A 12,307-nucleotide genomic window follows, 5' to 3' on the forward strand; every position below is an offset into this window, starting at 1 on the left:
AAAATGAAATATATAATGTGCAAAGTAAATATTAATGAACATATTTCGAGAGCACTTTGCAGAAATCACGATTGGTCCGCTAATTTCACAACTGCAAGACGAAATTTACGTCAAGTGGATTTATTTCCCAAATTCTGTTGACGAGCATGTCACGTTCACTTATGCATACATTATTATCAATAAATTATCAAATGCGCATATACGATAAGCATTAAGCAAATAGCAACGATTGCAAATTAACGGCTAATAATTATCTCGCAAGTATACCCGATATACGTTCAATTCGCAAAGTTATTCGCGTGTTACGAACGCCACCTCATCAATCGTAAAGGATAAACGCGACGCGAGATGATTCGCGCGATTGCCGCAATCCGAATAATTCCCCGTTAATTACACGCATCGCCAATTATATCTATCTATTGTAGATGTTGCCGCGTGTGTCGCTAAATAGATAAACAGATACGGTCAGTTGGCCATAAATTCCAATCGATGGAAATTACTAATTTGCGATATACAAACAATGACAACCAATTCGGCAACAACTGCATTTCGCGCGTGCGTGTAATTTCGAAAAGTTTGCGCCAATCTCTCGGAGGATAATAATTCGTGAAACACGAGCAAAACGAAAGGAAAATTCTGCTGTCGTGCCGTTTTCTTTTTTTCGTCTAGCAAAGGACAGTTTTCGATCATCGCAAAATCGCGAATCTAATTACCGCGACTTGCTTGCAATACATTCGTTGCATCTCGAAGTAAACTTTGACCTCTCGTATCCTGATGTTTAAAATATGCAGCTAGGCGCCTTATCTCGCCTGCCAGAATGGCAATTTCGAAGCTTTTGGATCTTCCTATTTGTTTTCAAGAATATTGATAGAAAATCGGAATAGGTGCGGATAAAATCAAACTTATCGGGCAAAATTTAATTTTCACTAAACCCGCACGACGAAAGTGATAGTAAAATTTAATGTTCAAAATAAATGCGTAAAATATATATATAAATTGAATCGTTAAATATTGAAAAGAGAAATGCGAAGAACTCGCCGTTAAATAAAAGTACGGACACAACATCGTGACAATACGTCGCCCGAAATCGCAGCTACCGAATATGCATTACGAAAAGTAGCCTCGGCATTACGAATAACGACGTGCATGCACCGCCGGATATTTACACGAGGCCGAATACGTAGATTCGGCACACTTTCAACTCGGAAAGAAAGACGAGCCAGTCCGACAATAGGTAAAATGCACTTCCGCGAAGTGTAGACCGCTACTAAACCGTAGCCGAGCAACGCTACGCTATTCCTATGCGACTTGCTGAATCGGAGAGTCGAGAAATAGGCGTTCTGTTGCGGCGACCGTAAGGCGACGAGGGTGGAAACGGAAACGGGAAGCTTGAAAACGAAGTGCTCTCCGTCGAAACTTTTATCCCGGAAAGAATGTGCGAGATTGAATGTGGGAGGGTGAGAAGGAGGGAAGACGTCAATAGGAAAGTAACACGACAAAAGCGCGTTTTTCGATCATGAATTCACCTGCCATACATATTGACAAACATACACGTCACTCAAGCAAGTCAAAAAACACGAACACATGATATGATAAATAATATTTAAGAAAGCATATAAAAAGAATATGATATATCAAATTAATAAAGTATCTAAAAAATATATATATATATATATATATATATATATTTTACAGGAAATCGTCTTTTGGATTTTCCCAATGATTTTATAAACAATTTCTTAAATAAAATATAATGTAATCATATTCGACGTTTGAAACTGCGCAATAAAGCAACTAATTATGCATGCAAGCTATTGTTTTACTTCATACAAGCATCTGTAACTTTATGAATATTAATGTGAATGGTAAGCGATATTCCAGGCCAATCTGCTACCACTTTAAATAATAAGGAATTAATTATATGAAATTATAAATAATTAATTATACTACGTACGAAGGATATGTAATATTATTTATATTAATAACAGTATCAATTATATCTATAGTTTATCCAATACTTGCACTCCTCGCTTCCTCCTACGGTATATATACAAAGTGGCCCATCGTAGAGATATGGAAACTGAATGAAAAAAAAAAATTCAAAGATTTCATTCAAAACTGTATTCGCACAGCTTTCGATACGATGCGCACAGCCGGACCAAACTCGTATTTCACCGGTTGCGACTGTTGCGAATATAAAATATCTTGCATTAATTTTCGAATATTCGAATCTATTTCACGAAAGAGGGAAAATTACGACTTGTCCGTTTTTTTTTTTTTTTTTTTTTTCCTTTCCTCGTTGGCAGCGCTGAATTATGGCCACGGAAGAATTGTCCCCGGTGAAATGCAGATAGGTACGCATCCCCGCCTGCAGTTCGTGACCTCATTTCGTACAGATTTTATGCAATTTATAGTAGAAGACGACAAAGATATTCAAGCGAGATAATCAAGATTTTGTTATATATAAAGTATTGCCCGAGAGCGCAAGTCTTGCGCCAGTAACGCGACGTAAATTTTCTGCGAGTTTATGCTCAATCCCACATTCACCGATACAAAATTGCGAGTAATCGAGTAACCTCTAAAAGACACGATCCGGATCTATATATATATATACATAGAGGGATTTCAGAATATCTATCTCCACATTCTCAGATAACTTTTTTACAGATCGTTAAGCGTCTCGAGCCCTTTAAACCGAATGTTCTCGCATTATCTAGTAAAGCTCTTCGTCGGCTCCTCCTAGCCTTTTTTTCCGCACCTATCGCTCACGCGGTAAAACTTCAACCATACGTAAGCCCGCGGGCGTTCGTCGTTTCTGAACGATTTATAGAGATAGCGGCGACTTTTCCAACTACTGAGGCAGCAGCCGCGACGACCCCCTCCAATCGTCGCCAATCGCGATTTCCGTTCGTCGCTGCGATCACCCCAATTATAATAAGAATTTACGAGCGAGATGAAAACGCGCGCGCGGGCTATCGATAAAGTGCCATCGGCGAGACTACTCTTTTTCTCTTCTTGGAAAACATCCTATAGATTTACGAGCATGCCTTCTTCCCGCACGGCTATCCGTCCCGCGTAAATGCACTGTCCATTCTTCTCTCGTCTTTACTTGCTTCTTTTTTCCTTTCTACTTTTCGCACACGTTAGCACCTACATGATGGTGCACCGTCAACCAACTTTACTATCGTGCCGTTGATCAATCGACATCATCCAGTATTTCGAACGTAACTTCTCGAGTTTCAGCGGAGCTTCGCGTTACAAACGAAATACGATCCAGATGTGCATTAGGGAAAAATCGAAAAATCTTGAAGAAATAAATCGTGAAACGCTAATACTAATCCGAGTATCGGATAATAATTCGCAAATAGATTTGTAAATTACTAATAATATTTATCGTTATTTCAAGATTTCAAAATTATACGTTATTGCACAGAAAGTAATATCTCAGTTTCTACGTAACACTGCTTTGGAATTTCTGCTAATAACTTTAACCTATAACCCTCCCTAATACTTCGACTTTGTATACTGAAATTCCACAGCGGTTTGTCACTCAAGGCTCTAACATTCCAATGGAAAATTCGACGAGATTCATAAGTTTGTAAGTTTCCGTTTAATAAACATTACGTAAAACTTTACAAAGGTTTCGACAAAAATTAAAATTTTCGAGAATCGTCGCGTTAAATACATCCATCTCTCAGTTTTAATTATTAACGAATTAATCGCTAATTCCCCAACAAATTGGCAATCGCGTATATAGGTACCGTCGTAAATTGTCATAGCAGTGTGGCTGGATACAACCGGGTGGTTCTTACAAATCCCACGATATATTCGTTTAATCGCGAACGTACACGCCGACATAAAACGCGCTCGACAACTGTTATCTATATGTAAACGATTTTACGTTCTAGAATTAATTATACGAGTGGTTGAGTCGCAACTAATTCATGCCTCACAATAATCCACGATTTATGACGTGGAATTTGTTCTATGAACCGAAAAGAGCGTAAACATTCAACTCTGCCCGGATACCACGAGACGAGATATCGATTTTAACATCATTAGGTCTGATTATATTAATTATTGCAGGACTGCGTGTGCATTGCCTTAGGCAATGCGAAAGAGGAGAGACTAAACGCGAGCGATATGCAACATCTCCCAAACAGCAATTCCCTCAATTTGCTCTCTAATATCTTAATTATACGCATATGAAGTTGCCTCCAGCCAGAATAACGATGCGATTTAATTCAGCTAATCTAAAATTTTCGCATTAAATTTGGATAAGAATTTTTATTCTATATTCCCTCATTTTTATTATCTTTTTATCATTTCGATCCGATTAAAAAGAAAAAAAGATTGAAAACGTAATTTAATTTTCTCTTTAAAATAGTTTTTAATATAAAAGTTAGTATAATGTATACTGTATACTTCATTTCAGAATTTATGGAGATTGTTTTATCAATCAAATTGCACTCGGAAAATTTCTGTTTTTGAGCTTAGAATTATTTTTGATTATTTTTACGAAACCTCCTTTGGAGGGGTCTTCTCTTTTTTAATATAAAAAAAAAATTATAGCATGCTATTTAACAATATTAGCTTAACAAAACAAAAATTGATCTTGTGTAGAACTTATTTTTTGCATATAATAATATGATATATAATATATATGCAAATAAATATTTTACGCCGATCGTGATTTAAATATATATAACAGATATTTGCAGACAAGCATGTAAAAAATTATTATTATATAAAAAGCGCATTTAAAAATCAATTAAAATCTTAAAAGTGAATCTCTTTCTTGGCGAGCTTTCCTGTTTTGAGTATATTTGATTTCAAATAATAACTGAAGAAAGGAATATATATACACTCCAAGCTAAAATTAAAAATTCGCAGTTCATATATGTCACGAGTCGAACACTCGCGTGTCTGCAACGTTAAAATTGAATTTCACTACAAACGTAGCTATTTCGGAATTTTCGTTCGATATGAAGAAAAAAAAAAAAAACATAACTCACCCAAACGTTCGGAGCCCGCTGCCCGATGAGCCCGAAGAAGCAACAACGACACCGCCAGCACGATCATGATTATTCGCCGCTTCCTTGCACTGATTAAAATCATCGTCACACTAATCAGTCAACTTTTACAACGACGTCACACGACCGTGTATACTGCTGCTAGCGCACCGACATGCCGCACCACCCGCACTTTGATCATTGATTCCGCGCGAGATCAAGATACCGCCATTCAACGTCAACGGGTCACCCACCGTAAAGTCGTCGAACTCGGATCGATCATTTCGGTTGGTCTACTTGGATCAGGCTTGAAGGCACCGGCACGTTCCACGATACGCCATATTGCCGAAAGTGTCCAGCGACGCGTTTCAGTCGATTTACATTCGCGCGAATTTCACACCGATCTCTCCTCTCGGATTCCCGCCAATTCGTCAAGCCGCGTGACGTAATAATATCTCACTCGGATCGGCCACGATGCGATCCGCAGTCCGCGCATACGGATAATCATCCGTAATCATCGCCGAAATGATTAGGATCACAGAATCGCGCGATCGCAATCTAACTGTTCTGGTTTTCGAACCGGCGTCAAGCGATATGCGCTCGCATTCACACTTCGGATCACGAAGTATCGAGGCGCGAACCTCGCACTGCCGTCTCTCGTTCGCGCCGCAAGATCGTCCGACACTCCCGAAAAGAACGGAATTCGGAATTATTAGAATGTTAGATCGACGATCGCGATCAACTGCGCGACACAGGAAAACGTACACATCGCTCGGTGGTCGGCGCGCGACTGAGCCGGGTGGTGGGGGACTTCTGAAAGTAGCGTCAAGTGGGGATGACGTTACGGCCGATTGACGCATGCGCGCTCCACGCGTACACTCGCCGCTCTGGCTCGCTGGCTTCTCTATGCCCCTCCATTCAGGATACATCATCTTCGTTGTATTTTCGACACGTTCGCGAGATGAGCTCGTCTTCGTGCGCCACGTTCTGCCAAAAATATATGAAACCAATAAATATAAACGTATGCGATTACATACAAATAACAGAAAAAAAATATAGTAAATTATAGTTGAGTATTTCACGATCTATAATATATATCTATAATATATACATAACTCACACATAATACCGATTGCAAATAATGTATATCTAGTTTGAATTAATCAACATTATTCATTATTCATTATTTAACGTTCGCGAAAATAGATTGAAACTCGTGCATGCCGAATCGCGATCGATTCGACGATATAACGGCATCAAAATTATCGACGAGATAAATGAATAATCAATCGTACAACTATAAATTTATGCATCACATTCGCATAATTTATGAAAGAGAGAACAATTCATTAGAATAAACTCTAGCATTGTAATTGTATCAAAGCTTATTTAAAAGCACGAGCGTTTCATACTTACATAAATATATTTATTTTTCCTTCATTATCATCAATCAATCGAGCATCTATTTTTTCAATAATTTCGCGTGTTTAAAATATTTATCAAAATAATTATCAAAAATCAAAGAATATGCACGTATTAGAGGATACGCAAATATTAGAACGGGATTGGAAATAATGTAGAATATGTGAAATTATTAATATATTCACACAGATATATTCTCGTATTTTCTATACCACTATAAAACATTTGATATAATCGTGACCTTGATTACGATGCGAGAGATATTCGCTGTTCTTTGTTTAGTAGTTACGTTGTTAGTCTTATAAAATGTGAGATTATTTTTCGAAGTGTTTTTTTCTCTCTCTCGTTGGGAGTGAATCCGGTTCACGAATAAATACTTCGACAGTCTCAAATTGGATCGATATTTGCATTAATTTAGGTACGCGATAGTGAGTAAGAAGAGTGCTTTTCGCGTTATTTACTCGTATTAAATATATATATACCATGCATACGGTAATCATCGGGAGTACCGTACCATGTGACGAGTGATTATCGTGTCATGTTAATTAGAACGCGAATGATTAGCTGCTTGTTCGATCGATTTATATCTACGCAAGTGAATATACGGAGCAATCAATAAGCAGGCAAAAACAGCAGTACATCTTTTACTTGATAAGTAAGCTGATTTATTACGTTAGATTAATTCTCTCTTTCTCTCTAGCTCATTTGATTACATATTTAAATGTTGCATTATAATAATCGTACTTTGATGTCCAACATTGGGCAAAGGTATATAGATCCCAATATATTTATTAATAATGCGTATAAAGAGATAGAAAGAAAAAGAGAAAATATATAATAATAAAATATATAGATAATAAACGCGCAATATAAATGCAATAAAATTTTTTTACGTTAAATATTAATATATTATCAACTTTAATTATAATATTCTTAATTAATGTGAATTTTATTTGACAAAAAGATTGTTATTATGTTAAAGTATTTTAATTTTTTACATCAGATGTCTTTATAAATAAAAAAAAAATGTTAAAAAACACAAAATTTATTTAAAGTTAATTAACAGAATTATTTAGTTATCTCTATATCTGCAACTCTGAAATTTAATTCATTTCGGAAAGTGCTTGCTTGCTTTTCAATCGTTTGTAATTAAAAAATCATTGCCTTATAAATATTTTCTCGTTGAATGGAAATAAACTTAGAAATTATTCAAAATATTAAAATAAAATATACTTTTTTTGTGTTTTAATAATTTAATAAATATGTATTTTAAAAATTGATAATGCCGGAATAGGAAAAGAAAAGAGAATTTTGGCTGCTGATATTGTGATCGAGACGAAAATATGTGATAAACTTTTCGAAATCATGTTTTAAAAATTATGTTTTGGAAAATTCTAAAACTAATCTACTTATCTATCTATTAATCTATTTTAATAGATATGCATAATTTTGTATTTCAAGATGTGATTCATACGTCGTATTTTGAATCTGTAACAGAACACATATAAAGAAAATCATTAAGCACAAAGCGATTTGACACGATTTTGATAGTAAATGCAACGCTACCTATTTTATGCTAAATTGTACATTCTAAATTTTATCAGTATGTTAATTTTCTCTTGCAATATATAAAAGTGTACACAGAATCATCAATCAAGTTTTATTATTCTCTTTTCCGGACGATAAAAACTGGTAAACAATTATTCTGCAGAAAGATAAGCTACAAATTAATTTTTTTCTATTATAACCTTAGCTTTTTTCTTTATTTTATTCAACAAGTTTTTCCATTGCAATTTTTAATTTCAATGTGTATAATTTTGTTATTCATCTTCTGCATTATTTTCGCAACACATAAAATGAATAACAAAATGGATATTATCTGTATTTAAAATTAAAAAAACATTACAAAAACACTGATATATATATATATATGTATATATATATATATATATATATATATATTTATATATTTATATATAAAATATGTAGCAATATATATTAAAAGCTTTATTCTTATATCATTCCTTATACAGAAAAAATAATAAAATCATCCGTAGACCAGTATTTTCACTGCATTTCATATAACCTCAAATGTACGAATAATATCTCTTTTATTATTCATCTTATGTAAGTGAAATCTTATGTAGCAGAAAATGATGAAAAATTTAAGCAATTGCTTTATGAAACATTTCTTATGATTTTCCATCAATCACTTACATGTCGAATAAAATACGGACATTAGGATCCACTTTAAAACCAATCGAATAAATATCTCAATTTCTACCTTTTATAAATTATACTACTATACTACGTATTAATTATACACACGACAAACATGTAAGAACAGGCTTTTTTCTGGATGCATCATGGCGTAATCGAGAGATAACAAACAGCTAAACAGCTTTAGTACATCGAGTGTAAGAGGGCCATGTGCATCGGAGCACAACGTAAAAGAACGATCTAAGAATACGCGAAGAGAGACGTCTGGTCGATACGCGTATGAGTTTAATTTCATTCACACGGTTGCCCAAAAACACGGCATTGAGAGAAGAAATGTTGCGAATAAACTCTCGAGTTTAGAGATGTGTGAAAGGCGAGAAGGCGACTTAGTGTTAAAGTTCTACATCTGTTCTTAAATCTTAGTTGCAGTTGACTTGTCTACAAATGCCTAGGTAATTGCGTAAATTATTTTACTCGACTTCTTGTTTCTTGTTATAACAAACTTCGTACAGTCAGCATGTGCACAGATTAGTCAAAATATCAACGAATATCGCAGATTAAATAACCGTATTTTCCAAAATAATTCTTGTAAAGCAGATAAGATATATTTAAATTATCGATTAATTCTCTATTATTAAAAAATATTCATTCAATGGAGAAATCATGTTAAACCTTTTTTTATTATCACAAAAAATGAAATATTCCTTCCGATTGCCAAAAAGTTTTGTTGTTAGTAACGAATATTACCATGCTGTAATATTATAACAATGTATTCCAGTAAATATAGATAAGAAATCCTTAGCATCGAAAATTCCGAGATAGAAAGTCAAGAGTTAAGTAAGCGATTTTGAGAAAATTGTTTGGCAATGTTCCAAGGATGCAGACATAATAAAGTATAAGGATGAAGCAGATCATATATTCTACGTTGTAGAACAATGTAGAATGAACCTCTCGAATGTGAAAGATGCGTTTAACGTTCCAACACCTTCAGGAAACTTTATCGAACATACTTGGTTTTATTTCTATAACACTTTATACTTAGCATAATCTATAAAATCTTCACTTATGCACTTCACTTATTACGTCTTTTTTTATTTAATATATCGATATAGCAGAGTAAAATGCTAATAAATGTATATCAATATATATTGTTTCATATTCTAGATATAAACATATTAATCATTATATCTAAATTATATAATTTCTCTTTTTTTTTAATAAAACAAAATTATTAATATTTATCATTCTCCAAAATGAAAAATATTTCACCATATTTTTTGAGAATTGAACGTTGCTACAAAATTGTACAGATTTAAAATATATGAAATTTAGAAAACACACAATAAAACGGATGCATTTTGAACAAAATAAGACAAAATAAACGATGAAAATAATATTATCAATTCGTAAGAAACTTATTGTCTTAAATGTTGTCTTTTATGTTATTATTCCAATTTCGCTAAAGGCATTATCATAACAATCTCATAAAGCGTACATTCTGAATGTTTGGAATACTTTTTACATTATTTTACCGATCTCGATTCGATATCCCGGCTTATTATTTTTCCATCCTTTTACGAGTAGAATATTGTATTTATAGATATCATTTATAATAGAATTAAAAAGTAAATTACGAAAAAACTGGTTAAATTTTTATTATTTTATAATTCAAAACTATACAATAACCAATTAATAATTTTCATTTGCATTAAAGATTACGTAATTTAAAGCAAATGATCAATTTTGTATTTACTAACGATTGTACGATATTAAAGAAAGATTTTTGCAAAAATACAATATAATCAAGCATCAAACATCATTCTCTACCAATCTCTCGGTTTCTTAGTTGATTTACAATTTTAAAACAAAAAGTGCAAAACATAATTTTCTCTCACACTTGCTTCTTGTTCCTTAAATAACGATATTGCAAGAGTTTGGAAAAATTTATCGAAGCTTCGAAGAATATTGTGAGTTGGATAACGATGCAACCTCGGCGCGCATATCAAAGTTTCTTCTTCTAAACAAGCTTGAGAAACAATGTAAGCTTGTAAAATGCACTCCGCGCACTAAAAACGTCCGATAGTGTTTCATTTGGTTCCAGCTTGCGAATAGGACAGCGAAATGATGTTAAACGTGTCTCCCTGATGGACAACATGCTCATTGATTGAGTTTGCTTCTCTCAAAGTCTTATAACAATCAATGTTCAGCTACTTGTTTAATTACATGCTATTCTACTAAATTACAATCGAATTTCGATTGAGTACCATATGTCACAATCTATAAAGGATTTGAAAGATTACACAAACTAATGAATATGTCGTTACATAGTTTCAATATTTCAAAAGAGAAAAAAATTAAAAATATACAAAGTAAATATATTTAACTTTGCGGCAGATGTTGGTTCATTCATTGTTTTCAGTTATTTTCAAACTGTTTAATAAAATACTTTTAAAGAGATGATTGAGAAAGAAATATTTCGTTTATACGTTATATAAAATTATGATAGATATCATCTTTAATTTAACATATTATTAACATATTATTATAAAAACAAATTATTAATACATTATTAAAAGTTTAAGAAAATATATATATGTATATATATCGCTTTTTTATATAAGAAATTCTAAATTAAAAAATATGTAATTCAAACATAAAATAAATGAATTAAAGATCAATTATATCAGTCGGTACACTAAAATTATTTACTATTTCAACAATGTTATAAATATAATTATTTACAAAATTATTTAATATGCTGAATGTTACTACAATTCAGATTTTTCTATTTTTCGTTTATGTATATTTATTAAATATTTATTGCAAATATGCAAATTAAGGAATTGTGTAATATTAAAATTCCCCGTTGTATTAATGCTTTAATATATTTTTTTCGTGAATATAAAATTTTCTTTATGCATGAAATTTATCAATTAAATATTATCTCTGAAATTATTTGTAAATTAATTTAAATGTGATACAAGTGATATAAAATATCATAAATATAAATATACATAGTTTCCCATGTTTCGTTAGTTATAATCCCGAAACATTATTCTTGCAAAACGTATTCCGCTAAATCCGTGTTGATTATTCACAAAATCTTCTCGTTTTGTAAAACCGTCAACAATGTACACCATCTGGCTCGATATGTCAATTACAAAAAGCAAACGAGACACGTAAATCATCGTTACGACTAAACTCTCGCGATGCCAGAAACTGCCGCACTCGCGAATGAAAAATACGAGAAAAAAATGCTCTCTATTCGTTTCAGCATTAAACGTTAATCCGAGATACATCGATGATTTGCTACCGTTTTCAAATAAAACAACGGCGTCAAAGAAAACCTTTCATGATTTCGAGGTCGTTTGCCAGCCGTAAAATTGCAGAAAATACAAAACTGATAGCCTTCCTAAAATAATCCGCGGTAAGATTTGTGAACGATCCGGCATACTAATTTTTTTCCATATCAATATATTGTTGCGCTTCTTATTTTTCATGCCTAAAAATTTTACAAGTATAATAATTATTTTTTTATTTTCTATCATAAAAAAGATTTTTTATCTCTCTCTCTCTCTCTCTGAATAAGTCGATCAAAGGCAACATAGTATGGCAAGACTGTATACGTCAAGCAGGTAATGGCAACATAATGT

General features: G+C 33.0%; 1 protein-coding gene across 5 annotated transcripts in view; it reads right to left on the reverse strand.

Annotated features, from left to right (window-relative positions):
* LOC138942632 (protein eva-1 homolog C) overlaps nt 1–5,784 on the reverse strand; it is a 159,163-nt gene extending 153,379 nt beyond the window's left edge. For all 5 annotated transcript variants that reach the window (XR_011448349.1, XM_070313015.1, XM_070313025.1 and 2 more), the window contains exon 1: nt 5,016–5,784. Coding sequence is in view for 4 of the 5 variants with exons in the window: in XM_070313015.1 (XP_070169116.1) it covers nt 5,016–5,118 (103 nt within the window). In the remaining variant the exon portion in view is untranslated. The remainder of the gene's footprint in view (nt 1–5,015) is intronic.
* Nucleotides 5,785–12,307: the final 6,523 nt, after the last annotated feature.

The sequence above is a fragment of the Polyergus mexicanus genome, unplaced genomic scaffold, assembly GCF_030449975.1.
Source record: "Polyergus mexicanus isolate NDT 795.1 unplaced genomic scaffold, iyPolMexi1.0 SCAF_2, whole genome shotgun sequence".
In the NCBI taxonomy this organism is placed as follows: domain Eukaryota; kingdom Metazoa; phylum Arthropoda; class Insecta; order Hymenoptera; family Formicidae; genus Polyergus; species Polyergus mexicanus.